The sequence below is a fragment of the Carassius auratus genome, chromosome 9 (assembly GCF_003368295.1).
Source record: "Carassius auratus strain Wakin chromosome 9, ASM336829v1, whole genome shotgun sequence".
Lineage (NCBI taxonomy): Eukaryota > Metazoa > Chordata > Actinopteri > Cypriniformes > Cyprinidae > Carassius > Carassius auratus.
The window spans coordinates 4,781,844-4,809,517 of NC_039251.1; the positions used below are offsets into that span (position 1 = coordinate 4,781,844).

The 27,674-nt window shown below is 41.3% G+C and overlaps 4 protein-coding genes across 9 annotated transcripts in view; 2 read left to right on the top strand and 2 right to left on the bottom strand.

Annotated features, from left to right (window-relative positions):
- LOC113109177 (NACHT, LRR and PYD domains-containing protein 3-like) overlaps positions 1–27,674 on the bottom strand; it is a 1,077,877-nt gene that overhangs the window by 870,651 nt on the left and 179,552 nt on the right. The window lies entirely within an intron of this gene.
- On the bottom strand, positions 99–12,687 carry LOC113109220 (poly [ADP-ribose] polymerase 14-like). The gene is made up of 26 exons (XM_026272889.1): positions 12,485–12,687; positions 12,232–12,407; positions 11,863–11,899; positions 11,600–11,758; positions 11,147–11,383; positions 10,640–10,876; positions 7,818–9,865; positions 7,672–7,738; positions 7,476–7,580; positions 7,239–7,301; positions 6,984–7,160; positions 6,730–6,893; positions 6,615–6,645; positions 6,358–6,462; positions 5,965–6,027; positions 5,619–5,795; positions 5,359–5,531; positions 5,166–5,241; positions 4,966–5,085; positions 4,763–4,826; positions 4,293–4,471; positions 4,030–4,209; positions 3,313–3,948; positions 1,945–2,099; positions 1,269–1,443; positions 99–1,196 (listed from the first exon to the last, which is right to left on the bottom strand). The coding sequence occupies exons 1-26, from the start codon at positions 12,654–12,656 to the stop codon at positions 886–888; spliced, it is 6,087 nt and encodes a 2,028-aa protein (XP_026128674.1). The 5' UTR covers positions 12,657–12,687; the 3' UTR covers positions 99–885.
- LOC113109203 (N-myc-interactor-like) lies at positions 12,811–16,494 on the top strand. Its single transcript, XM_026272858.1, has 9 exons — positions 12,811–12,989; positions 13,099–13,146; positions 13,219–13,377; positions 13,453–13,569; positions 14,436–14,601; positions 14,703–14,809; positions 14,890–15,076; positions 15,978–16,081; positions 16,154–16,494. Exons 1-9 carry the CDS (start codon positions 12,954–12,956, stop codon positions 16,355–16,357), a joined length of 1,128 nt encoding a protein of 375 aa, XP_026128643.1. The 5' UTR covers positions 12,811–12,953; the 3' UTR covers positions 16,358–16,494.
- LOC113109201 (actin-related protein 3-like) overlaps positions 23,408–27,674 on the top strand; it is a 13,728-nt gene continuing 9,461 nt past the window's right edge. Inside the window, exons 1-3 of the mRNA XM_026272855.1 lie at positions 23,408–23,563; positions 24,615–24,670; positions 24,923–25,047. Of these exons, the coding sequence (XP_026128640.1) occupies positions 23,520–23,563; positions 24,615–24,670; positions 24,923–25,047 (225 nt within the window). The 5' untranslated portion in view covers positions 23,408–23,519. The remainder of the gene's footprint in view (positions 23,564–24,614; positions 24,671–24,922; positions 25,048–27,674) is intronic.

Sequence of the window (27,674 nt, forward strand, 5' to 3'; positions counted from 1 at the left end):
AAGGTAAACGTATTTTGGGTTCTCATTCTTTTACTGTTTTATTTGTCCGGTTTCTTTACGACACATTTATCTCACAGAGACCAGAAGGTCAATCAAAGCAGAATACTAATATGTTTATTAGCATTATACATTTTCAGATAGAAGCAAACATTTGCGTATCAAAGTTTGGTGTGGTCAGAATGAAGCAGGGCTGTCAGCTGATTAATGATAAGACAATAATGCGGTTAAAATCATAACCCCTAATGCTCCTCTTTTAGTCAAACACATTTTAAAAGCAAAGCACGAGAGCATGTGGCATGTAAAAGGCCTCCAGCAGATGATGAAAGGTTAACAGAGGTCAGTGATGGTAGATTATAAGACTATATTCCCCTCTAAAGACAACCGTTGTCTGTTTACTCGTGTCACACTGAGACAGTCCACATGAATATAGAAATTCTGTCATCATTTACTCAGCCTCAAATTGTTCTGAATCTGTGGGTTTTTCTTCTATTGAACACAAAAGAAGATATTTTGAAGAATGCTGGTGATCAAACAGTTGCTAGTCCCCAATGACTTCCATAGTATGGAAAAAAAAAACACTATAGAAGTCATTGGGGAACAGCATTTGTTTTGGAATAACATGAAGTTGTGTAAATGATGACCATTTTAATTTTTGGGTGAACTGTTCCTTTAAATGTCTTTGAATTTTCTTTATTTTGTAGCTTTTCTCAGTGAATATATTATCGTGTTATTAATAAAGTGATTTCTGGCAGTTGACAGCCCTACTGAATAAAGTAATGCGTGAAAACATCAGTTCATGTATGTCACAGTAATATTGCAAAGACTCCCATAATCTCTGTCAGCAGCATTTAGGGCCAGTGTGCACTTGTAGAGTTTCCTGGAGGACTATGGACTCTTGAGGACTATGGATTTGAAGGTGATGAGGTACTCTGGATACGCTCCCGCGTCACAGAACACCACGAAGATGAACGGGTTCTTTAGGTCATCCACGGCGCAGTCGTGCAGTCCGGCCCGTGGGTCAGCAGGGTTGATCGGATCCGGCTCCTTCATCCCACCTCTGCTCTTACACAGCGAGCCCGTCACCACTCGCGCTCGGTAGATGTACTTCAGCTGTTGGTCGTCTGGGTTGGAGTACTGGTCGTGGCAGGAGTACCAGGCCTCTCTAGCGAAGTAGGTGCCTTCACCATGAACCACCGCTTCACAACAGAACACGTCAAGGTCAGTATCGTGAAGCTGCAAGAAACAGTTACAGGTCAAACGTGACGTACCGTTTCTCCCACAGAAGCTGCGGTTGAAGCCGTTCTTGTTGATTTTCTGGCATATGTCTTTGGTCGTTCCGTGATAAAGCTGGCGCTCGTTTGTCTGTTTGGAGTATTTCTTATCCACGGCCTGTTTCAGCACACAGTATCTCTGCCACTGCGACTGACTCTGAATCCTGTCGATCTGGAATCATTTCAGATGTTGTTAAACACAAGTCTGAAGTCAACACTGAAGAGCTCAAAGTCAACATGAAATCAGAATCATCTTAATTTCTTAACTCTCATTAGTGCATGTTAATCCAACTGTTAAAACACTTGCTTGACCTTCTTCTTTAGCTGACATCATTAGTCCCTCTTATTTAAAACCATCCAATTAATGCATCGTGGAGAAAATCAAGTTGCTGTTTTTCTCATTGAATATTCTGCTTTTTATGCATTTGGCTGATGCTTTTATCCAAACATTGCATTGAAGCTATACAATGTTTTTAATCTATTTGTAAATTTCCTGATAATTGAAACCTATGTTTTTGCTGTACTTTACTGTTTGAGCTACAAGACTGCTTCATTTCCATATTCTGAATTGAGTCACATTAGGGATGTCGAATGAGTTGTGATTGCCCTTGACATTAAGTACTGATGCTTGTGTTCTGATGTCTAATGTCTGGTCATGTCTAAGTTATTTTACCTGTTGGACCTTGACGGGTTTCACATCACGGTGTATGCTGGATTTCAGAAAGGCTGTTTCTATGTTCTTGTATTCCACCGAATCTGATTGTAATGTGATTATTTCTAAATCCCGTCCATCCATTTTGGTCCATGTTGGAGGGGGATGAATGATTGCTGAGAAAAAAACAAGCAAGAAAGAGCAGTCAGAACTCCTTTAGAGGGATTTCAGTGAAATCTCTAGGACTCTTTGAAGACTTAAAGTTTGGTTGTTCATCAGTGAGTGGACCATTTCCAGCAAGGGGAACTTGTTTTCACGTTTGCTTGGGCTGAACACATGGCTACAAAGACCTGCAGTATAAAAGGAGTCAACTTCATTGACAACTTCAATCTTTTCTATATATAGAATATAGGAGAGCATAAGTCTAAGTGGACATCCAGGACATGTGGAGTCCCACAAGGCTCAATTCTTGCACCGCTCTTGTTTTTTCTGTATATGCTCCCACAAAGTCAAATAATGAGAAAGAACCACATTGCCTATCACAGCTATGTCTCAATAAAGCAAAAAGGCAGTATAAGCATCTTAATTATAATTGGTTTATAAATGTTATTTTAAACATTATGCCCCATTTCCAAGATATTCATGTAATCTTATTCATTGAATAAATGTGCATTAGTAATATTTTGCTTGATGTGCTCTCTTGTGGTCTTAGGAGAGAAGCCAGAAGCTTTTTGTCAACCTAACTGAAATTAAGCATTTTAAATTTAAATATAATTATATAATTCTAATTATGATCATATTTAAGTAAAAAGTTTGAATTTAGTTTTTCAGCCATTTTGACAGCCCTACTGTAGACCACTCAATGGCCTAGGACCTCAATGTTTATAAGTGCGCGGCATAGAATCTTTAAAATATGTCAGAGTTTTACACACCAGTCTGTTTTTGTGGCGACATTTCCAAGCCTCAAAACGTGACGAATGAAATTAACTGTGATTGGTTGTTTGACATGTCGGTCAAACGGCCTCATGGGCGGGCCTTGGCCAATGAAAGCTGCCATGAACTCAAGATTTACAGTCTGAAGCTACTTCAGTCAGGCTACGCGAGTCTAGCATCATGGTAGCTCTCCCGTAGCAGGGTTTGGGGATCCTTGCACTGGATTTTCCTAAGTTTACAAGGTTAGTGACATCAAATCTTAGATAGATATTTTTGTTTCAATAGTACAAGTCTAAACATTACAATTGTTTTATCCTAGCTATATTTGAGAAATATATTGTCCTTGCTACTTTGGAAGGACAAAAATCCTGATCACAAGACTCTGTTCACTGATCTTCTGATTCTCATGAAAAACCTTTGGATTTGATTTAGAGTGTGTTCAGTGCCCGCTCATACCCGTATCAGAACCTCCCATCAGAGTCCTCTTGATCCTGCAGGACTCCAGCTTGCTGTTTGTGACCTCCATCTTGTTGAAGTCCACGGTGTAGGTCTCGCTCTTCTCCTGGTACTGGAAGCTCTTCTGCTTGCGGTGGAAGGCCAGCTCGATGTCGTAGCTGATGCCGGGCTCCAGCGACTCCCAGCGATCTCCTCTGGCCACTTCCCAACACAGCGTCTCCCGCAGACGCTTCACCTCACCTTCACGCATCTCTCGGTCTCGCACTGCCTGGAGGAAGCCATTTATCTTCAGCACTGCATCTAAGACATCGTCTCTCTTCCCTGATACCGTTAACGTATCCCAGCTGGTCACCAGAATGCTGACTTGATTGGCTCGGCTGAGGGCCACGATGGCCTTCTTGTCCGTCTCAGGAAGATCTGTGATGTGGCTCGACTGGACGTCTTTACTAATGCACTCCTCCTTGACCAGCTCATCCAGGAGCTTCTTGACCTTGCCGAGGTTTGTAGGGGATGTCCCGTAAACATCTACAGCCATAACCGGGAACAATACAGCGGCGGTTTCTTTGGCTAGACAAACAGCTGGTCTCGGTGTCGGCACAGGGATCACCGGTTTCTGGAGGGGTTTGACCAGACGCGCTGTTCAGGAAACACAAGTTAAATTAACCAGATTAGTTCCAGCTCTTTCTTCACACTGTGTGTTCATGCACTGAAACATACCAGAAGCATTTGGAGAAATCTTCTTGCACTTCTTGACCGCTTGCTGAAAGTCTGGCAGCAGCTTCGCTTGGAAGATCACGATGTGGACGCGCTTCAGGTGTTTTGGTGAGTCCTTCATAAAGTTGGTCAGAGCTTCTGTCATTGCATTGGCAGCTCCGGCAGCAGCTAAGTTTCCTGCTCCTGAAGAACATTCAGCAGTTTAGGATCATCCAGATATCTTTGCTTGGCTTTGCTCATCTGTATTTCTGAATGGACGGACTTACCTGTTCCAAGAGCTGGGAATGAAACCGACTGAATCTTATTTTCTTCACACATCCTCAGAACTTTGTACATGGAGCTGCTGATGCCTTTCTCATTGGTCTGCCCAACCATATGGATGATGTGTTTGATATTTGAAAGATTTCCAGCTTTGGTCAGGATCAGGCCGTCGGCAGGCTGAGGATTTTTAATCAGGAGAGAATGAGGATTATTCTGTTAGAACAGGAGTGTCTAATCCTGCTCTGGAGGATCAGTGTCCTGCAGAATTGATCCTCAGCCCCAACTAAACACACTTGAACCGAGGTAATCAAAGGTTGTAAGGATTACTAGAATCTTACTGACAGGTGTTTTAGGGCAAGTTGGAGCTAAACTCTGCAGGATAATGGCCCTCCAGGACCAGGACTGGACACGGTCGTGTCAGAAATTCATCAGAAATGCCTATATTTATGACTATTGACTGAAGCGGAAGAGTGTACCTTTTGATTTGCACTCATTCACCACCGTTTGTCCTGATGCTTTGAGAATGGCTCCTGATACACCTGCACATAAGGACATACACTAGATCTGACCACCACTTAGTTATTCAACTGCCACTCTTCTTGTGTCATGTTAGGGTTAGGAAAATGTCTGAAAAATAACCATTCATTAGATTCAGAGCGATATAAAAAGCAAACTCACCCGTGTTCAAATCAAGGCTTGTAGTCGTGCTGTTAACAATAGCCTCGACAATCTCTTTGGTGATGTCTCCGCTAAACACCTTGACTTTAATTGGGCCCATCAACACCTCAACTGGGTTTGCTGGTGAAATGTAAACATTTTAGCTAATTTGAAAGACCTATAAAAGCATATTTTCAAAAGGTCATCAAATGCTGGATTACCGTTGGCTCCTTGGTCAGACGAGGAACTGTCTTCTGTTGAGCTGTAATCCTCCCACTCATCATCATCTTCACTGTCCTAGTTGTGCATTGATGTTAAATGTTGAAGTGTAAAAACATTTACATTTGATATGTCAGAAATCTTTTTAATAGTCATTCGGTCAACTATATTCAGAACTGGGTTAAGGTTTTCTACCTGTGTATTTGCAATCCATGTTTTGAGACCTTTCTGAAACTCTTGTAGGACATTGTCCCGGTCAATCACAACGTAGATGAGCTTGATCACAGTCGAGATGTTTTGAGACAGATGATCTTCAAAGCCCTGCAGCATTGCACCAATGGCGTCCTCACCCTCAACACCTCCAGCACCTTTAACAAGAGCCATCAGACAGAGTGAGACACAACCTCACGTGATGACCAGCACATGCCACACTCAATACCATCATGAATCCGTACCCGTGCCCACAGCAGGGAAGGAGACCGTGGTGATCTGCTTCTCCTCACAGCGCTCCAGAACGTTCTTCACGCGGGATCTCACCTCTGCCGCCGAGTGAGGGCCAACCATGTGAACGATGAAGTCGCAATGCAGGTTTCCACCGCTGGTCACGGCTGGGATGTCATTCTGCAAAGGACCTTCAGGACGGAATTTGTTTAAAGAAAGAAATTTGTTTACCAGTCCTTGACATTCAGTGTCAGAGCAGCCTCATATCTATAACCCACTGGTAGCTGTGATGATATCCAGAACACTTGCTCTTGCAATTGATAGTTAACAAGGTTTCAGTATTTGGTGTAATATTCTCACCGTGCTTTTGGCACTCCTGCTCCACAGATGCTCCAGCCGCTTTAAATATGGCACCCGAGACGCCTGAAGGACAAGGATTCTTTTGAGGTTCTCAAGGTGGGACACACTGAACTGGCCACAAACACACTGTTGTGTCTCAGTGTAGATCCATGGATTATTTTAAAGCAGTGGTTCCCAACCCTGTTCCTGGAGCCCCCTACATTTGCATGTCTTGGAGTCTCTACTAATTCACTGATGACCTTTTATGAGTTATGTTTCATTGAGAAGACTGAAGAATGTGCAGTTTGGGGGGCTCCAGAAACATGTTTGGCAAATACTTTTTTAGATTAGCTGATGTATTGATATAAAAGTGTCCAGCTTGTGTGTTTTGAGTTATATTAAGTCTCAACAGACCTCCTCTCAGGCTCATGTCCCTGTTGGTGGTGTTTACGATCCCTCGGACCGTTTCATTAGTGATGTCACCTTTCTTCACCTCGATTCTGACACTTCCAATTTTGACTATGGAAGATGAGAGAGGTTTAAAATGCAAACACTTAATATTCACCCCTGGAAATATCAGAACTAAGACATGAAAAAAGGTTTATGATGAATTCGAAAAACAAGAGCATATTTATTTGTGGAACAGCACGGAAATGCAGAGTAGTCAGAACCTTGATTTTCAGGCATCTTGACGGATGCAGGCTGAGGAAAAACAATTGTCACAAAATTAAAACTATAAAAAAAAAATAATCTGGACCTTTATTATGTTATCTCATCAGTATTAACCTTATTCCACACTTTAAAATGGTCACGAAAGTCATCGAAGGTCTTCTGTTCGAAAGCCACTACAGAGATGCTCCGGAGGCAGGATGAGTTCGGCTGCTTCAGATGTTTCTCGATTGCTGAGAGGATGGCTTTGATCGATTCCTTCGGAGGAAAGCCACCGCGTCCTGCAGAGAACAAGATTGTCACTCAGGGTTATATATTTTCCCACAGGGCTTCGAGAGAATGTTTTAATGACAATGTGTTTGCTGTCATGCCTGTTCCAATGGCAGGAATGGCCAGAGTTGTGGCTGTTTTGTCTTCGCAGAGGTTCAGAACCTTTTCTAGAGATGATGTGATGTCTGCGGTGCTCTCCGGCCCAACCATCTGAGCGATGTACTTACACTGAAGCGCTCCAGGACCCGTCAGCACTGCTGCGCCGGCCTTCAGAGGAGCTACACAAGCAGATGTGCATCAGATCACTCCACAATCCCTTTAATACAAGCTCCACCCACAGAAAGAGTCGGAGATACCTTGCTTTTTACATTCGTCAGCAACAGATTGACCAGCAGCTTTTAAGATGGCGCCAGAGACACCTGTAAAATTGAACAGTCCATTGGAAACAAGCTGGGAAACATCATAAACGTTAGCTCTGACCTGGTATAAACATCTCTGTGTTTTCAGACTATTCAACATGCTTCAGCATTAAAGGTAAAAGTACATTGATGTGAGTCACCTTAGTATTGATGCTGCATTAATGAAACTCTTACCAGTGTTAAGATCTAAACTTTTGTTGGTTGAATTCACTATAAAATCCACCGTCTCTTTGGTGATGTCACCCTTTTTCAGGAATATTTGCACACCATTGATCAGCACTGAGTGAAATCCCAGCCATGTAAAAACAAAAGAACATAAGTGACTTCAGGAAAGCAGTAGTGAAATTACAAAAGCAGGTATATACAGTACCCCTCGTGTCTGATCTGTGTTTAAGCTTCAAAGATGGTAGGGGAACCACTGTAGTGTCAGGAAATCCCTGTTAATAAATTAAACAGGTGATGATTAATAAAACATGCTAAACACTTTTAATAACATTTGCATAGGAGGGATCATACTAGTTCCTGGATCAGAGCGTTGTACTCCTCAACGGTCCTCTCATCTGAATCCACTACACTGATGTGTCTGATGTTTTTAGGAGAGATCTGATGGAACTGAAGAACAGCGGCTCGGAGCGCCACACAACTCTCTTTGACGGAGAACCCGAAGCTTCCACACCCAACAGCTGGGAGTGCAATCGAGGCGCATCCTTCCCCTTCAGCTTTCAGGAGGCTGTTATACACGGCTGACTGAAGATAGTGAGAGTCCAGCTTCTGTCCTTTCTGAGGAAACACGGCGTAGATGAGTGTCCCGGCGCTGAGCTTCCCAGCATCACTGAGCACCACGTCTCCAGGCTGGTGCTTCTGCTGAGCTCTACACACCTCCCTAATCGTGTCTCCTCCGAACTGGACAAAGCACTGAGCCACAGGGTTATTGAACGCTAGACTTGTATTCATCGGACAGGTCAAAGCGTCGGCGGTGTAATGGTGCAGGTCTCCCTCTGTGATGTTCAGGGTCATGAAGTTATCTATTTTGTGTGTGAAGTTCTTCGGAGGAACGGATTTGACCAGATGCTCTTGTGATAAATACAGACTGCACTGCATCTCCTTAGCTTTGGTCTTCACACTGGCTTCAAGTTTCTCCAGGACCTTTGCTTCTCCTGCTTTGCCGTATGTATGGCTCTGCAGAAGGATGGATGAGATCTGCTGCTGTACGACACACACAGCGTCTCTGAGCTTGTCTTTAGGTGCTGTGACTCTCAGACACGGGGCGTCTGATGTTCTGTGAGCGAGTACCGTCACGCCGAAGCGCTTCAGGTCTGGGAGCTCACACAGATTCAGACAGGACTCCACAAATTCAGCCTCTCGCACAGATTTCAGAGCGACGTTCTCAGTCGTTGGTTCCTTGTTGTCTAGATATGTCTTCACTTTTCCTGTAACATCTGCCACCGCGCTGGAAAACCCACATATTATAACCTCATTATCTGATTGAGTGATCCTGATATCGTGAGCTTTCTGGAGCAATTCTATTTCATCTTGAAGATTCCTGAGAAAGTGTGTCCAGGTTTCACCGGTCTGATTGGGAGAAAGCTGTAGAACCTGCTCTTGGAGAATCTCACTTATTCTGTCTTCAGCTCTCTTCTGGTTCTCTTTCTCAACTAAGATCACAAAAAAATCCTGTCGCTTTAAAAGTCTAGCTGGAATGTGGCTTGGGAGAAAATAGTCTTGCTCGAACTTTTTAAGATCCAGAGACTTCAGAAAGTGAGTGAGATGTGAGGAAAGCTTGAGCTGGTGTGTGATGATGTTCTTCTGCGTTTGCTTGATGATCATCTCCACTGGATCTACCTGATCCTTCAGACCTCTGAGAGAGATGATGTGCTGCTTCTCATCGTGTGAGAAACTCACCTGTCCTAACCTGGACTCCACTCGCTCTTTTATGAGATCACACGTCTCTCTGCAGTCTAGCTGGATGTCCACCTGGGTGCTGTTTCTTTCTGCTTCCACCGCAGCAGCAGTGTTCTCCAGGACTGTCCTGATCTTGTCTGACAGGACCTTCACCTCCTCTTTCTCTCCAGTAATCACAGCTTTAGAGTTGATCTGGCTGTAGAAGAGCGCAGTGTTAAGCGTGACGAGACCATTACAGATGTTCTCAGATCTGGTCCAGACGTCCTTCTCCGCCGTCAGCTCTGCGGTGTCATATCTGCTCAGAAAGGACTGGATTTCCCTCAGTGTCGTGGACTTCCACGTGGGAGCGATCTGCAGCGCAGCCAGCGACTCTTTCTTGACGTCCATCTCCAGAATCAGTTCATGTTCTGCGGTGGAGCGGTCAACGAGCACTTTGGCATGAAAGCGTTTGGCGTCACTCTCCAGCTGTTTTCTGCATCGCTCGCTGGTTTCAAAGAAACGGAGCAGCTCTTCACTGACAGGAACCTTCACTTTTGTGGATATTTGATCAGTTAGGGCTGGTTTTTCTCCAGTTAGAGCCTTTTGTAAACTTGAGTAGAAGAGTGAAGCGTGAACTTCTGTGCCGCAAACATTGTGTGTTTGTTCCACCACTGCATGTGCATCTATCACAACAGGAACGACAGGTGCATTCTCAACATTAGGTTCGTTCTTTATATTTTAGCCCTTGTGCTGTGTGAAAACCCTTCACCTAATTTGGTGTTTTAAGTCAAAAATGACTGGCCTCATAAATCTCTCATTGTTATATTATTACCAAATCTTGAATTTAGGGTGTGTTTACATGACCTCGATGTACTAAAAATGTAAAAGGATTTCCTTTATGTGTGTGTGTCTGTATACAGATCAAGGCTGTGTGATGTGATTTACATACATGTGAAGTTGTGAACATACACATACCTATAGATGAACGTTACACACATGCACAGGTCACCCTTTTCATGAATTCTTTCACAAATTTTGTAGTTTGTACAAAGACAATAACGGAACCGTTATTGATAAACTTGATAAACATTTTTAAAAGTTTGCATTTCAGTCCCCAAAACACTGTTGTAATGCAAGTGAATGTCCAAAGCACACAAGCTTTCAGTTGTGTCGAAATTTAGTCAGTTCCAGAAAGAATGGAAAAACCTGAGCTCATTGAAAAATAAAAAGTTGACAAAAAGATTTAATCCAAGTTTTGGTAATTTAGCATAATGAGATATTTATTTTGAGGGAAAGATGCTCTCTGGGTCAAACTGAACTCAATGTGGAGGTTAAATCACTGTTGCACAGTATTATTAGTTCTCTATATGTTCTTTTTAGATCTAATCTTCTCTTCTCTTCTGTTTGTGCTGAATCTAAATGAATGTTTAATTTTTTAAAACAATCTGAAATCCCACCGTCACAGTTTGCGAAGGTGATGACCGCACTCTTTCTTCTGTTGATCCAGGTGCAGGACTGGACGTCTCCTCCTCTGCTCCTCTTCGTGTTACTGAAGTAAAGTGTGAGAACATCTTCAGAGAGCTTCTCCAAGTCTCCCTGGACCAGGACCGAGTCCGTCCGCTCCACACGGGTCACTCCGATGTCTCGACCCTGCAGCTGCTTCGAGGTGCACTTCCTTAAAAACGACCTCACATCTGATGATGAAACAGGAAGGAAATGATTGATGAGTGTGTGCGTCTTCCTCAGTGTGTTGACCACAGCAGTCTGATCAGGTTCTTGTAGCATTCATTCTCACATATATAGAGGATTTGATTAGTCTATATAGATCGATAAAGAACAGAAAATATAAAGGTGCACAGAAGCAGCAGACTCAGAAGACAGAGAACTATAAGCCGTGTGAAAGCAGGGGTCTCAGAAACAGAGGCTGTTCTCGGGCAGAGAGCGAAGAGAAGACAGAAACGCACCGATATCGTGTCTGAAGGAGACTACTATCCTGTCCTCGTCGAGCGTCTCCCAGGTGTGCTCTGTTGTCCTGCTACAGCTGCCGATGAAGAGTGAGATCATCCTGCAGTCTGTGTCTCCATCGAAGCCGGTCAAGATGAAGCGCCGCGGGTCCAGCTGCTCTCCCACACCTCCTCCTCTATACACCGCTAAACTTATACCAAACTCATGCTCTTTCTGGCCCAAAATCTCCTCTAGATCTGAGAGAAGGGTCAACATTATTGCATTTGATCTTTCTGATCTCCAAGATGGAATAATTTTGATCACGGTTAGCTTTTATGTTTCTGGAGTTATCTAATGACCTGGGCCTGCATCATGTTTAAGTGTTGAACAGAAATAGACTTGCAGAACCAGTTGTTTCACATCACACCGTGACGTTTCTGTGTCTCTAGGAAACAGTCTGTCATAAATCATACCTGACCGACTGCAGAGCGTCAGGATCCAGCTGTTATTCCCGTGCTTCGCTAGCTCAAACTGTTCTGTGAACTGCTCAAAATACATCTGAAGGGTCTCCTTCTCCACCGATCCACAGGTGCTAATGAGGAGATCCGGGAGCTCAGAAGCCTCCTCATCTTCTGTGTAATGAACAAATATATACACATGATCAAAGTCTCATCATAAAAGTTTAGGTATCTGAGGTTGTTGTTTAAACTGAAAATAAAAAGCATTACAGTCCAACCTTTAATTGCAGTAGAAGGCTTTCTGACGGGAGAGACCTTTGTGTGATAAGAGGAAGTGTGAGGAAATCAATAATCCGACTACATTTAGTCAAATTAAATAAATAACATTTACATTGTAATTCTTATATTTCCTTTGACATTTAAATCAAGATCAGGTTCTGGCTGCATAAATGGTGTAGATTAATTTCAAGTAAGTTATCAAACATAAAAATCTGAAAGTAAAACGGATGAGTGCTAGATTAACTGCTAGCAGGTCAAACTAGAGTCTGTTAGTGTCAGGGTCAACAGCGTTCAGGGGCTTCCTCGTCCTTCAGAAGAGCTCAGCATGAGGAAGCGTGTGGTCTGATATTAATAATCCTAATAATGACCTGTCTGGCAGCAGCGGGCGATGATCTCAGGGCAAGGGTCTCTGGTCTGGGTTTGGGCAGTACTTGTGGTTTGATCTTGATTTGTGTTTCTTCTGGGAGCTTCACGGTCACTTCAACAGATCCATGAGGTTTGATATCAACTTTATGGATCTTTTTGTCAAGCACCTTCTTCAGATCTGGGAAACAGAGGGATTCTCTGTCAAACTTACATATTGTATTATCAATATCAGACAGGACGTTGATATAGGCTCACCCTCGTCTCTTATATAGACCAGCAGTGCTTTTCGTTTGTCGTCTGGATGTTCTCGGATCTGCAAGGTTTCTCCTCCAGATCTTCTTTTGTTTCTGAAGTAAAGCTCGACCTTTGGTTTGACTCTGTGGAAATCATCCGGAAGACCCTCGAGAATCAGACTCTTCTCTTCCATCTCACACTCACACCAAACCTATCTTATAAAAACTTTATATCCCCGACGAGACATCTGAAGACCGAATCTGAAGGAACTGCTCGGTTACCGGTGTTTTACTGAAATCTGACTCCGGTAAGTTTCACTTTTGCTTTTGATCTGCTCATGTGACTTCTGCTCAACACCCGTCGAGATCCGCCCCGGGTCAGGATCGGTGTAAACATCTATCCGATCAGTCAATATTCGACGAGTATTCGGTGATTTGATTCGGATTACACTGCGTTCACATTCACTTCACATCACGGTTTCCGGTGAATTATGTCTGACGCCGATGAAAATCGAGTCAACGGCGAGGTACGTGTTTACAACATCAAACCACACACTTTTGAGATTTCAAAGTTAATTCTGTTGGATATTTTATAACTCTTTAGTGAAAACCTTGTATGTGTTCGTGTTTAAACAGCTTCGAGCGGACACGAGCGACCCTGAGGCGGAAATCAAGAAATACAAGGTGAAAACGATCCAGAGCACTTGATCAATAACGACCTAACGATCATTTGATTAATACTGATGATGTTGACAGGATCTCATCGAGTCTGCAGACACTGAAAGATCCAGACTGCTCCTGGAGAAAGCTGAAGCGGAGACTGAAAAGAGAAAAGCCGAAGCAGAACTTCAGAGCTTCATGGACGACGAAGACAAGATTTTTGACCAGTTTAATAAAGATCTTGTGGAAGCGCAGGTGAATGTCGAGGCGTGATCAGATCACTCTGAAAGTGAGATCAGATGCTGAAGATTGTGTTTGTCCTGGTTTCAGGAGGAGAGGAAGAGTCTGGATCGAGTCCAGCAGGATCTGAAGAGAGAGCTTCATGATCTTCAGCAGAAGCTTCAGCTCAAGAGAGACGAAACTGACTCTCTACAGCGAAGATTCAAGGTTTTACTCACAATCTGTGCATAGACTTTACCTGTAGCCTACGATTTATTAACTGATCACAGACTTAAGCTACTTGTGTTGATCAAAGTCGTTTAGTGATAATAAAGCAGAAGATGGAGAGGATCAGATCAGATGTAGTTCACTCTCGAGGAATATTATTACAATTTAAAACCGCTGTTTTCGGTGTGAATATCGTTAAATATCTGTCATTTATTTCTGTCATATGATGATTTGTTATCAGTGATGGAAACGTTTTTGCTGCTTAATATTTGTTTGAAACCTATGATACTTTTTTCGGGATTCTTTGATAAATAAATAGTTTAAAAGAACAGAATTAATACATTTTGTATTAAAACATTTTGTAACTATATACTGTACACTACCGTTCAAAAGCTTTTTAAGGAATTAGTAGTTTTATTCAGCATGGATGTGATTATTCATCACTTTTTATTCATCAAAAAATCTTGAAAAATGATCACTGTTTCCAAACAAATATGAAGCAGCATAACTGTGTTCAACTCTGATAATAAATCATCATATTATTCTGATTTCTGAAGATCATGTGACACTGAAGACTGGAGGAATGATGCTGAAAATACAGCGGAGCATCACAGAAATACATTACACTTTACACAGATTCACACAGAAAACAGATGATTTACAGTAGAATAATACTTCACAATATTACAGTTTTTTTTCTGTATTTTTGAATGAATAAATGCAGTTTGATGAGCAAAATAAACCTCTTTAAAAACAATAAAAATCTTCCTGTTCCCACAATGCAAAGTGTGCTTGACTCCGATATGATGTTCTAGGCTGATTTATGTCTGTATGTGATTAATAACCCTCATCTCTCTGAGATGCAGATCGAGGCCAGTATCCCGGTGAAGGCGGTGAAGTTTGTGCGTGAGCTGGAGAGAGAGGAGGACGAGGAGGCGGATGATCAGGTGCAGTGTGTGTTCACGGTCACACAGAGACCCTCGCTCCTGCTGAAGGGAGGACAGGCGCTCATCACCTTCGAGGACGAGAAGGGTATGGAGGCAGATCTAACAGAGTCATGCACTAAAGGAGACTTTACGTTTCCTGGGGTTAGGAAGGCTCTGTCAGGTTTTTCTCACTAATGTGTCTTTCAGTGGCCGAGCAGATCCTCCGACTGGCCAAGTGTTCGGTGGCCTGTGACAAAGCCAAGATGGATGTGAAGCCGTACGCTTTATCTCTAGATCCCTCCGTGAAGTTTGAGGTGGAGAGATTCAGAAGTTATGTGTTGTCTGTTGATGTGAGCTGCTGTTTAATAGAGGACGCTTACTTCTGTTCGTTCAGGTTCATATCCAGGTGTCAAAGAAGAGCATCAGGTTCTGTAACGCCCCGCCCACTTTACCTGAGGAGCGAATGAGAGACCGGCTGGAGTTGTCGTTCTCCAGAGTGAGTCGAGGCGGAGGGGAAGTGGAGAAGCTGGAGTACCACAGGGATACGTGCTCGGGCCGCGTCACTTTCCTCAGCACCGGAGGTGTGTCTGTGCACTGTTACTGGGATCTTAACGGTTTCAGTTCATCATGCTCTCAGCTTCTATATCATTCAGAGCCCAAAGAATTGCTCCTTTTAGACTTGAAAAAAAAAAACTTGCTTCTCCATTTTATTCTTTTTGTATATGTTTTCTTTTTATTTATTATACAATTAACAAAAGCACTAATCTAACACTAGCTCGCTCTGTTCTTTTAGTTGGTGGTTTATTTTCATTAGCTACTGCAGTGACATAAAATGCAACCTTTTTATTCTGACAGTGTTTGATTATATATTAACATTACAGAATAAAACATGATCAATATGAACTTTTAATGTTCAATTTACAGTAAATAAATGTAATTGCACAAACTATGTAGGCTACAATTGAACTGAACATGTATGTTTGTTCTGGGCTGCCGTTCTCAAAAGCATCAGTGTTTTATGAGACTGTAGAGGAAGACAGCTCTGTCAGAAGTGAGGCGATGTTTCATGTGTTCAGACCAACAGCTAAATAGTTCTTTCCTACACAGTTATTCACTTACATGAGTTATTCCTTCAGTTTAATGGATATTGTAGGCATTATTCTTTTATTAAATAAACAAAATCATGGTAAATGAAACACACCTTGGTATCTATATATTTTATTTCAGTAGCCAGTTGATTCTATCGCAGGTCTTCAAAAACATCGAAAAGTTTATATTTGATCTTTAAAATCCCACAGAAACTCTGCAATAACAAACAAGCAACAAATGTATTATTAGTAAATAAGAGAAACAAACTGACATGACAACAGTGTGATAATACAGTAGTGGTTTAATGTGTGTGTGTGTGTGTGTGTGTGGACGGATGTCATGTTATCAGATACGGGTTCAGCTTCATCACGGCTCTCCTGCTTTCACTTTCAGTCGCAGAGAATCTGGTTCACAGAGGGAAGTTTTGTGTGGACACCGGCAGCGATGTGGTGCTCGATGTTCTTCCTCTGTACGAGTATCAGCTCAGGAAGTTTCAGGTGTGTTTCTGTGTCACAATCTGTTGGGTGCAGAAGGACGTGTGTTTGATGGTGTTCGCTGTGATGTTGTAGACGTACTCGGGGACACCGCATCGCACCGTGCTGCTCGGGGGAATCCAGGCGCTGATGGATGAAGAAGATCTTCAGGATCATCTGGAGATACACTTCCAGAAGCCCAGCAACTACGGAGGAGAGGTGGAGCACATCAAATACGTTCCTGATGGAGCGCAGCTGACGGCTTTCTTCAGCGAGGACGGCAAAGAAGACGAAGCTTGAGGAGCAAACATAGACTTCAGAATACAACAAAAGCCAGGGTTTACTCCAGATCCGTGATGTATTAGTCATATTTACATGCTGTTCTGTGTGTGGGGTTATCCTGATTAAATCAGTCAGATCACTGTCTTCTGGAACAATAGGACAAAACTGAATAATAAAATGCAATTATAGTTCAAACCGATAGTAGATTTATCTTGAAATGAGAATCTGATTTATCTTAAACGGCTCCGATGTTGATGTACAGATGCTAAATCAAAGTGTATTCAGATGTGATCTGCAGTGGGTTCATCTTGAGCTAAAGGTCATCCGTGGTGAACTTTAGTGAACTACACAGACATCAGATCAGACACTAATCAAAAGAGCAGGTTGTGTTCCATTCACTGAGATCCTGTCGCTCTTCATCACAGATCCACGTCTCATACAGCACTTTCACACGTGTGTGATGATGAAGATGATGATGATGATGATGTCAGCCTGACTCCACAACTAACCGTACACAGATCAGATAACTAAACTGTTTCACCTGCTTCCTCATTCATTTGGACAATTCACTCCACAGACTGTCAAAGTCAATTGGTGACCAATATGATTATATATTTTAAAGAGAAAAGTAAATGGTTGAAATGTGCATCAGGACCAGGTTTCCAGTTGCTCTCCGTCTCATCTCTGTGGTGAACATCATTTCTGTAAGGTTAGAGATATCATCCCTCTTCTGTCTTCAGCTCATGATTGGAGGAATCCCTCACAGATTAGATGATGCTCTTCATCCAGACGTCTGCAGATCCAGCCGGTCCAACAAACACTTCTCAGTTTATAGCATGGTACAGAATCAGCTGTATAACACTCAATATTTCCTCCATATTTACCCACAAGGCTTTGCTGTGCCCTGCTGATTGATCAAAGCTCTCCCCGTGTCGTGTGTGTTGAGAATAGGCAGAAGTTACTCCGGGTAAGCAGCCAAATCTATTAACTACTAACATCAGAAAACATCTAACAACAAAACAATCAAAATTAGGCAAGATCCAGACATGGGTGTCATGAAGGCTAATAGACTGTGACCCTGCATCACAAAAGCATTCAGATGTTTTTTGTGGGAGTGGGAGGGTTTTTGTGAGCTTTTGGGCTGGAAACTGTGCATCCAATCTGGCAACGCAGGGGGACAGTGTTAAGACTGCCTTAAGAGCTAGTTTGACCAACCAACAGCTGCCAAGAGGAAATCAGTCAATACCAAGAAGACCAATCTGTGAGGATGACGCTGTACAGCAGCGTGAGGAAGATCTTGACCTCCAGACTCCAGTGATGTCCAGTCTCTCAACACCTCCTCGTTCTCCTCCATGACACCGGTCGCTCTCTTACTGACTCTAGATCTGCTCATCTGCACTGTTAATCACTCACAGCACAGAACCACGGCCTTCCACCTGGAGCAGAAAGTCTGTGAACGCTTCATGATGAGTTATTTTCTGCTTGAGTGATGCATTAGACACGACTCTTCCTCTAGAAGAATCAATTTTCCACAACAAGAAAAGTTTGTGATTTAAATCTTCCAGTCAATATAAATTCAATTTGAATATAATGAATGGGATTCCTTGCTGTTTCTTGCTGCATTCCAAGCTTCAAAACGAATCCAAACACATAATAAAAGTAGCCAAAACCCCTGGCACAGTTGACCAAGTTACACAATAGATGTGTTTAATGAATGGACCAGACTTTATGTCGTTATTAATGATGCTTTTGGGAAACACCTCAGGGGTCGCAAAATTTCCAAATCCCTGGTAGCCCTTCAGACGGGCATTCTTCAGGTTTTGGTAGCCCAAAATGAATTTAACTAGCCCACAAAAAAAAAAAAAAAAACATTGGCTGACAACTTTACTGTGACAAATCAGCGTGATCAGCAAAAACCTGTAGTATATCTGGATGTAGCGATGCAATAACATTCACAATACAGATCACACCATACAATTTTCTTACAATTTATTTATATATTAAAAAAAAAAAAATTCTACAAAATAAGATTTAAGACAAATTATAAATAAAAATGTGTCCTTTCATTATTAGACAAAAGACAATGCTGCATATTTTGTGAAATTTAAATGTTAAATAATAAAATTAACTTAAATCAAATAAAAACTTATATAACTGAAAGAAATCTCTTGATATAAACAATGGCTCTGTCTGTGCTCTATTTTACATCAGAGGAAACCATTTGAATTACTATCCAAAAAAATATGCTAAATACATGTTATCTGGATTGTTAAAAACAGAATGGGTGTCACTACTGGAACAGCAGATATTTACAGACCGAGTGCACGGATCCAATATAATAATGCACAGGATAATTTAGTGTGTATGTGTTCATTCAGAAGCAAGGATACGAGAAACAGGAGTCAGTTCTGTGTGAGCTCCTTCTCTGAAACACTGCTCTCACCGTGTGCTTTGAGTGAGTGCAAGCTCCGGATGGAAAACACAATAGCTCCGGGACGTTTGCGATTTTACAAGCCCTGCACCTCATATCGATCCAGTTTATGAACCATTGGTTTCGCTAAAAGAAATGATTCGTTTAAAAGATTGACTTAAATGAATCATCTGTTCATCTGTAGATTATATATTATTGAACATTTCGAATGAATAAAGACTTCAAGTTCATCTGTAAAGCACATCAAGGTATCATTTGACTTTCTAAACTTTTATTTCATGATTTTGTTTAATATTTATGTGGCCGGCTCCAGTATCACTGGCAAAGCACATGACATTCACATGACAGAGAGCTTGGAATCGTTCTGGATAATCCGGCTCTTCTTGATGAAGATGGAACTCCTTCCTCTCCACGCGACCGCAGGAGTGGATGGACCCAATATTTCCTCTTTCTTTTTCTCTTTATAAGACGAGAGAGGACAAAAATGTAATCTGGACAATAAAGTGATCCATCCTGATTAAACAACGACATGTAAAGCTAGTTCAGAAACTGGGTCATCGTGAATCTTTTTATTCTGCCAGTCTCTGGATCAGATCTCAAATCTGAAACAAGTTCTGATGAACCATGGAGCTCATTCACCTCCAGCAAAAAATATAAGAAAGGACTATTTAGTTTTCTGAAAAAAGCCTAGTTGGAGATTATGTGGCTGCTCTGGAGTGTATTAAAGGACAACTCACACACTCACGACAGAAGAATGACTGTAAGAGTGTTTGTGTATGAGAGAAAACCAGAAGATCTATGAGCAACAACTGCCTGCGCTGGACAAACAGGACTGTCCAGCTAAACCCTCCGGTCCGGCCCGGATAAGGAGTTAAACCTGTGGTTGAGTGTAAACAGAGGATCTCTGGAACCTTTATTAAAGTGTGTGTGTGTGTGTGTGTGTGTGTGTGTGTGTGTGTGTGTGTGTGTGTGTGTGTGTGTGTGTGTGTAGCTTCTGCTGGTGGAGGAACGGGTGGAGACCTCTGATCTGAAGCTTCATCTCAAAGACTGAACTATGTAGTACTGAACTGTGGAGATATAAACAGTTTTCAACAATCCAACCTTCTCCATTGATTTTGTTTTACGGGAGGCATTTCTTGTCATTTCTGACTTATAACAAAAACAGAACAAGATCTAAAAGCTGCTGTGTAACAAGGTGTACAGGAAACATGCTAAAAACCCAGAATGTTTCCCCAGATGTGGGCGTGGTTTTCAGATTATGACTCGTATTGCTCTGTCTGATAAATCATTTAATTTACATTGTTTTTTGGTTTTATTAAAATTGATCTGGGTGGTTAATAACACATTTTCTGTGGTGTGACAAACTCAGAACACAGACTCTAAACACAAACTGACACACAGCACAAGAGTTTCCTAATGATCTGAGGTCAGTCCAGCACGAGCGCCACCTGCTGTCCACAGACAGATCTACACTGAGAGATATTCATGTCCACGTCATGTTACTGAACAAACACAGAACAAACTCAGCAAGACTTCCATGTTGTTTTGATCTTTCTATGAAGATACAGGTGCACCTAAACAATGTGTTAATGTTTTATTGATTTTAAACCCACTGCTTCAGACTGACCCCTGACCCCTGAGCAGGTCAGTGATGTTTGACATTATTTCTCAATCAAAATTAAAAGTTATATTTGACACATTCACAGCGATATCATTGACTTGATTGCAAATAAATGCACAGACACTATTTAAACTGAACAGAGATGACATCACTGAATTCAATGATGAACTGCCTTTAACTATCATTCTGCATTATTGAGACACTGTTTTCCTAATGAATGTTGCTCAGTGCTTTGACACAATGTATTTTGTTTAAAAGAGCTATATAAATAAAGGTGACTTGACTTGACTTTCATACATATTTATACACACAGATTGACTGAAGTGTCAGCACTCTTTCCACATCTTACATTTGTTTAGTGTGTGTGCATGTGTGTGTGTGTGTGTGTGTGTGTGTGTGTGCTTATGCTTTGACAATAAGCGAAACAATCATGTCATTCTCTGAAACTGAAAGAGCAGTCAGCTGGCAGTATGGTGCCCCTGAGGTGACATGTTCGGTTCACTTAGTTTAGACGTGGTCATGACATCATAACTCGTGGGAACGTGATAATATTTCCTGGCCATGAGATAATTTTGTCGAGATAATGAAATCCTTATGTCATGTTGAGTGAACAACATGTTTTGCTTTTGGCCATGGATTTAATGCGTAAACAAACCTGCGTGACCATAGCAAACTGGGATTATCAAAAATAGATCATTCATATTTATTAATATTAAACATTGAATTTAATATTTGTATATTATTATCATTATTATTACATTAAAGCAACACTCTATAACTTCCTCTGTTCAAAATGTAATAAAAATGCGCATTTTGTCAAATATCCTAGTAAACACAGTCGGTTAGACATATCTTAACGTAAACAGTTGAGAAAGAAAAGGCATGTGTATCAGTATATTAATACCATGCATCGTTCTTAAAGTGAAAGCAAACTAATTATAAATCTAATGTTGAAAAATACAAGTTTTCACTGCTCCTGACTAAATAACCTTTGTAACATCAAAAATTATTAATTTGATTTATACAGTGAAGCAGTTATTTTACATGTGATTAGCCTTACATTTCTGTAGCATAGCTGGAAATGTATTTTAGACAGCTGAAAAACCTGATAAGCACTGTTTATTGAACTTATATCTTTGTTGTACTCTATTTATTTTCTGCTATTGCTTGTAATTTGGTTATATGTAGAAAAGCTTTTTAGCACTAAGCCCATATTAGCAGCCAAAATATATATATATATTTTTGTGAATGTCCCAACTGAGGTACAAAATGTTAAAATTTCATAGAAATGTTCTTGTTATATATTTTGGTTGCATTTGGGAGTTAATAAACAATTGTAGTCTCTTTTAACTTTAATATCATATACACTAGTCCATATCGATATTTGATTCATTTTATAGCCCTAATACAGATGTATTCATTCAAAAACAGCCAAATCCCGTGACGTTCTGCTTTATACAGCAAACTCTATTTTTGACTGGATTCAATCGTTTCGCAAACACAGATGGGGTGAATTTATGAATGAAAGTGTAAAAGTTCTGACACAAAACTAAGTTGTTACGTGTCCACATGCTTTTTTAAGTGGGTTTATGTTCGACACTAGGCTAACGTTACATAGTTTTGCTTCAGGTAGAATGATAAGGCTAATTATATATGCATTTACATGTTTTCGCTTTATTTCTCAGCGTACTCACATAGGCTTTGATGGTTTCGCCTGGATTTTGGTTTCTGGTGTTGAATGAATGTCTCTCCATCGTCACGTTTGTCTCTGGGTTGCAAATTTCTCTGAATTTTCGCTTCAAACATTCTGGATCCTCCCTTGACTCCGCTGGCGTAACTATATCTGCTTCATTATCAGCCAATATCGCTGGAGCATATGAAAAGGAACGCTCTCTTTCAATCGCCTCTGGTCCTGCAAGATTGAGGAGTATGTAGGCTTAAGTTTTATCTGGCTTTTCGCTGTGAGCTGCGGCGATGAATATGTCGAATTCCAGTTTGAATTTTCGCCAGTTTTCTGCTATGTTGCCGTCGAAAATCAGCGGGTCTGGTCAGCGAAATTCGTCAGCCATTATGTCCTCTGTTATTGACTTATTTTAACTTCTGACACCATGTAGTTGGTTATAGAGACGGAGACGTTTATATCTTTCAGGCTCGTACTTTTTATTAGCCAACCTGGAGAGCCCGCAAACACCACGAAGCAAGTACATTCACCCGCCAGAACACCCCGCCCCTTTTCCCAGGGGGCACCTCAACACAGGGATATACCATATATGGACATAGCTTCCTTATACCTAATTAAGTATGTTATAACTAACTGGATGACACATCATCAGTTATCTACACATTCCACTTTCTGAAACAACCTTACACAGTTTTGATAATGTTAATAATGAACACGATGTTAATATAGTCTGCCTGTGATGAAATGCGACTGCACACACACACATGCTTAGTCTCGGGATTCCACAACTTCCCTTGATCATCCTCACAACTTATTGCTTGTAGCCATTTTGTAATCCTTTCCAGCTCTGTATGTTTATTGGGAAGGATGTAGAACTTAAATTCATAATTTGTTAGTTTATTGGAGGTACAGAAAACCACACAGCAACTCTTCGGCGTGATTGTCCCGTTTATTTCAATTGTCGCCAAGGCAATGTTTTCCCCCACAGGCTAAATTCACATCACGTGACGGGGCGTTCCCGGGGGCGTTCCCAGACCAACCGTCTGTATCTATTGATATCATATGTGACGAACCATCTGATTCACACCCCTAGTGGGTTTAGGGTTGGGGTAGGTGTATGTTGTATGTACCAGCATGATATGTTTTTATGGGATGTAGCAAAATCTGATAGAGTAGCACACATCGTCAGAACATCGGCCCTGTCACCTCACGGGCTCCGTAGGTCTGGTATGTGCGCAGCCACGTGTTTGACCAGATCGGACCCGCCCACCAGTCATTGGGCCCCGCCCACCAGCCGCTACGCCCCGTGTGACGCTCGCGGCCACTGTAGGGTGCGCGCTTGAATGCGGAAGTGGACAATCGCTTCCCTTGGCGCTTCCGGGTTCCGCCTCGCGCACAAACGGACTGACTGATCGCTCGCACCGGAGCTCTCCGGAACGCATTTGAGATGGCCGCTCGGTTACCGGCATGCGTGGTGGATTGTGGCACAGGGTGAGTACTTCACGCGATTCGCCTCTTCACGGGAAAACCGGCGCATTATACGCGCGAGCTCCTGCAGAGACCCGTCCTCGCGCTGATCGCTCATCCTCCGTCTGTAAACTTTCTGTTAAGTGTCTGTCCGCTGCTGCTCCAGTAATGTCATCTTCGTCTCTCTGCGCGGACCTGAGCGGCGACGCTCCTGCAATCTGACGCGCGGTGATTGTGCGCCTGACGCGCGACGCGGAGCTCCCAGGAGCGCGCAGCTTTTAAACGCGCCGATTTAACGATAATATAACATCTAATGTGCAGCAGATCGTGTTACATTATTAAATTAATGGCAAAAATGAAAAACTAAAAGAGTTTGAAGAGCGGGGAAATGATTGAATCTGTTGTCTTCACTTGTGCGCATGCGCACATCTGCTTCCTCTTCCTCCACTTCCGTATTCTCGCTGAGGCCTTATATGGGCAAACAGAGAAAAACACCAAACCCTTTAAGATGCATTAACTGGGTTAAAATATGATTCTGTTCACTGTCGGAGAGTAAACCGATTTAAACTGAAAAGAAACCCCGAAATGTGTAATTTTATAACCGCAGTATGTTTTATTGTCAGTCGTTTGTTCTGTTTTGATTCGTTCAGATGTGATTGAACTGAACAGAGTGCGAGGAGTCAGTCCTGTAGAGACAGGAACACATCCACTGCACTCGATCTCTCTCTGTGTGTGTGTGTGTGTGTGTGTGTGTGTGTCAGTGTGTGTCTGTCTCTGTGTGTGTGTGTGTGTCAGACCCTGTATGTGCGCTAAATATAACTCCTTCCGTTTAGAGACTTAAATAAATACTTCTCCAATGCAAAGGTTCGTGTCTGCTTCTAGTGATGTCATCATCGCTCTGAGTGTGTGATGTTAAAGAAATGAATCTAGTGTTTGATTTCTGGTCCCTCATCATGAAGAAGCCAGTAATAATCAGCTGATGTCGTTCGTGCAGGGCTGGGTTTGGTCTGATATCATCCTCACACTGATCTGAACATCACCGTAATCCGTGTGTGTGTGTGTGTGTGTGTTCCAGGTACACTAAACTGGGATATGCAGGAAACACGGAGCCACAGTTCATCATTCCCTCATGTGAGTGTGTGTGTTTGTGTGAGTTTTTAACTGAAATGCGCAATTAATTGTAAAAATAATCCTAATTATGTGCTCAGTTTCAGTCTGTTGTTGTGTCAGCTGATTGTATTTACTGTAAGCATCATATAGAAGTGATCAGAATCATCCTCCAGATATTAAACCCTCATCTGCTGTGTTCACTCGTCAGTGTATCACAGTTCACTTCCTCTCTTCTGATCATCTCTCACTTCCCATCATGCCTTTCTCCTGCAGGTATCGCCATCAAAGAGTCGGCGAAGGTGGGCGATCAGGCCCAGAGGAGGATGATGAAGGGCGTGGATGACCTGGACTTCTTCATCGGAGACGAAGCCATCGATAAACCCAACTACGCCACCAAAGTGAGTGTGTGTGTGTGTGTGTGTCACTGCAGAGCTCACGGTTAGGGTGATCTGTGTGTGTTCACTGGCAGAACACAAACCACATAATGTGTGTGAGAAATATCACACAAGCGTCTTGTTTAACTTTATAAAACCACATCCCCTTTACAATAAGATGTGTTTTATTACTTATCATGCAAGTGAAATGTTAAAATTCTCTAAATCACTTATGATAATTCACAAACTCAATAACAGCTATTGGCCAATCAGAACTCGGTTCTGTTACAAGCTTTCATCATTTTCATCAGTTTTCATCATTTTTCACAAAAAATAGTTCAAGTGCAACTACTGAAATAAAAAAAATAAAAAGATGACAACAGAATGATTTTCCCTTGATTATGATTGAAAGTCATTCCCTGACATTGTTATTGTGCTGTATGTGTGGGATTGAGAGACGCTAGTACAGCTAGCATCGAGTCCCTGAACACACTCCCTGCGCGCTGAAGTCTGGTAGAGTACAGTGATCTTACAGTTCAAGCAGTGACTGAAAAATACTCATGTGTGAGTTTGTACATTTTTATATTCTTTGCACAAGTAATGTACTTTTCTGCGCGAGCACAAATGTGCTGTTAATTTTATACAACAGTTTTGTTCGTTGAATGAATCAGATTTTGAGTGAATCGAGTGAGTCAGTGATTCAACCGTTCACTCAGATGGACTCACTTCTTTCTTTTCTAATGGAATCAGCAGGAAATACTTGTTTCATTTCAATGATTCAATAATTTATTAAAACATGGGCTTGCTGCCACCTACTGGCGGTTTCATCATCATCATCATCATCATCATCATCATCATCCATGACCGGCCTAAACCAGATGCCATTTAGCTAAATATTGACCAAAATTCCTCCTTTTCAGGCACCAGAAGGAAAAAGCTTATAAATTATAGTTTATTTAATAAGGTAAATTATGTGTGTGTGTGTGTGTGTGTGTATATATATATATATATATATATATATATATATATATATATATATATATATATATATATATATATATATATATATATATATATAATTGGCATTATAAAATGAACTATATATAATCAATTTATTCCATTGAATCTATTAAACACTACCAACCACTCTTTTGCATTTCCTTCAAACCACAATCCCATTTAATATAAAATCTGCCAATGGGACAAATTATTTCTTCTGGCCAGGGAATGTAAGCCAGGGGCCTGTTCTTCATACGTCGCTCATGACATCCGAGATCAAATGACACATCCAAGATGATATCATCGTGCTAATCCTGATCCGGCTCATTGGGTTCTTCGAACACACCTGTTGTGTATGATTAGTATCGCTGGATTGAGTTATCTGAGATAATTGCACGTTCATGTGTTGTCTTAAAAGGGGATATGTATCGATACTCGAAACCATGATCAGCAGTGCAGCGATTGGCTGGTGGCAGACGGCAATGTAATGACGTCATATCATTTAAAACGACACCTGACGAAAAACTTGACAAATTTCTGGATTTTTATAAGGAAACAGCCAAGCAAACAAAACTACATAAATGTTATAATAGATACATGTTTTTATTTTATTAGATTTTTTTAAAATAATTTAGATTCGCAATTTATAATAGTTGTGCAGTCTTTACATTTTTATTTAAATGTAGAAATTATCTATTCATTTCATTTTATATTGGGACAGATTTGTAACGTGACAGCATTAATGAAAGTTTCTTAAGGGTCAATATCATGTTATCTGCATCTCCTGCGCTCCATCAAGCCCCGCCCATAATATCATCATCACTCAAAATAATGCACGACTCTATTATCTGTGTAGCATGTGTGTAAGAATAATACAATTATGAAGTAATTTTATGACAAATAAATATTTCAGTGAGTAAACTGGAGTGTCTATAGTAGGCTGTTACGGACTACACAGCATTTTTATATTATTTTTAAATATTTTTTTAATGATGATTATTATTATTTTAAATGATTGTCCCTGGATCAGTACGATACTCTTGTAATAAAGTAGCGGTGGTAGCAGACATATGTTGAGTATCAGTTCCGGTTGAAGCGATCTAATCCTGTTTACATGAAATAAGCTGCTCCCGAGACGGATCTGTTGCTATGACAGCAGCTCCGGGATGAGCTTCGGAGAACCAAACGATCCAAGATCACGCCAAATCATCAACAATCAGATCCAGCTAACTGAGTTAGCCACGTACGAAGAACAGGCCCCTGATCTTTAAAAAGGTTGCACATTAAAAATGTTTCTTTCCATAAATGAAATAAAACCTGAAGTAAAGTTGTTTGTAGCCAGGAATCTTATTTACTTGACTCGTGAGAGTTAGTTGTTGTATCACTAACAGTATTCTGAGTAAGACTGCTCTCCATCTTTGTCCTGTATACCTCCGTTAGAGTCTGTGTGAACACTACAGCTCCTCACACTCCTGAAGAGACCAAGCTGCTGTCTGTGTTTTCATTATTCACACTGTTTTCCCATTTAATATTGGAAAGCTGCTTTGACACAGTCAGTATTGTTAAAAGCACTACATAAATAATAATAAAAATACATTTAATTTAATAAATAAAGGTGACTTGACAGACTCTACATTACTTTCAAATTTGAG

Excerpts from the sequence above, each read along its gene's own strand:
- LOC113109220 (XM_026272889.1), bottom strand. The coding sequence starts at position 12,656 with ATGGAAGAGAAGAGTCTGATTCTCGAGGGTCTTCCGGATGATTTCCAC. Across the intron at positions 5,532-5,618 it reads CTTCCCTGCTGTGGGCACGG|GTGCTGGAGGTGTTGAGGGT; the intron begins GTACGGATTCAT and ends CTCTTGTTAAAG. Across the intron at positions 5,086-5,165 it reads GTCTGACCAAGGAGCCAACG|CAAACCCAGTTGAGGTGTTG; the intron begins GTAATCCAGCAT and ends ACATTTCACCAG.
- LOC113109203 (XM_026272858.1), top strand. The coding sequence starts at position 12,954 with ATGTCTGACGCCGATGAAAATCGAGTCAACGGCGAG. Across the intron at positions 13,378-13,452 it reads AAGATCTTGTGGAAGCGCAG|GAGGAGAGGAAGAGTCTGGA; the intron begins GTGAATGTCGAG and ends TCCTGGTTTCAG. Across the intron at positions 14,602-14,702 it reads CACCTTCGAGGACGAGAAGG|TGGCCGAGCAGATCCTCCGA; the intron begins GTATGGAGGCAG and ends TGTGTCTTTCAG.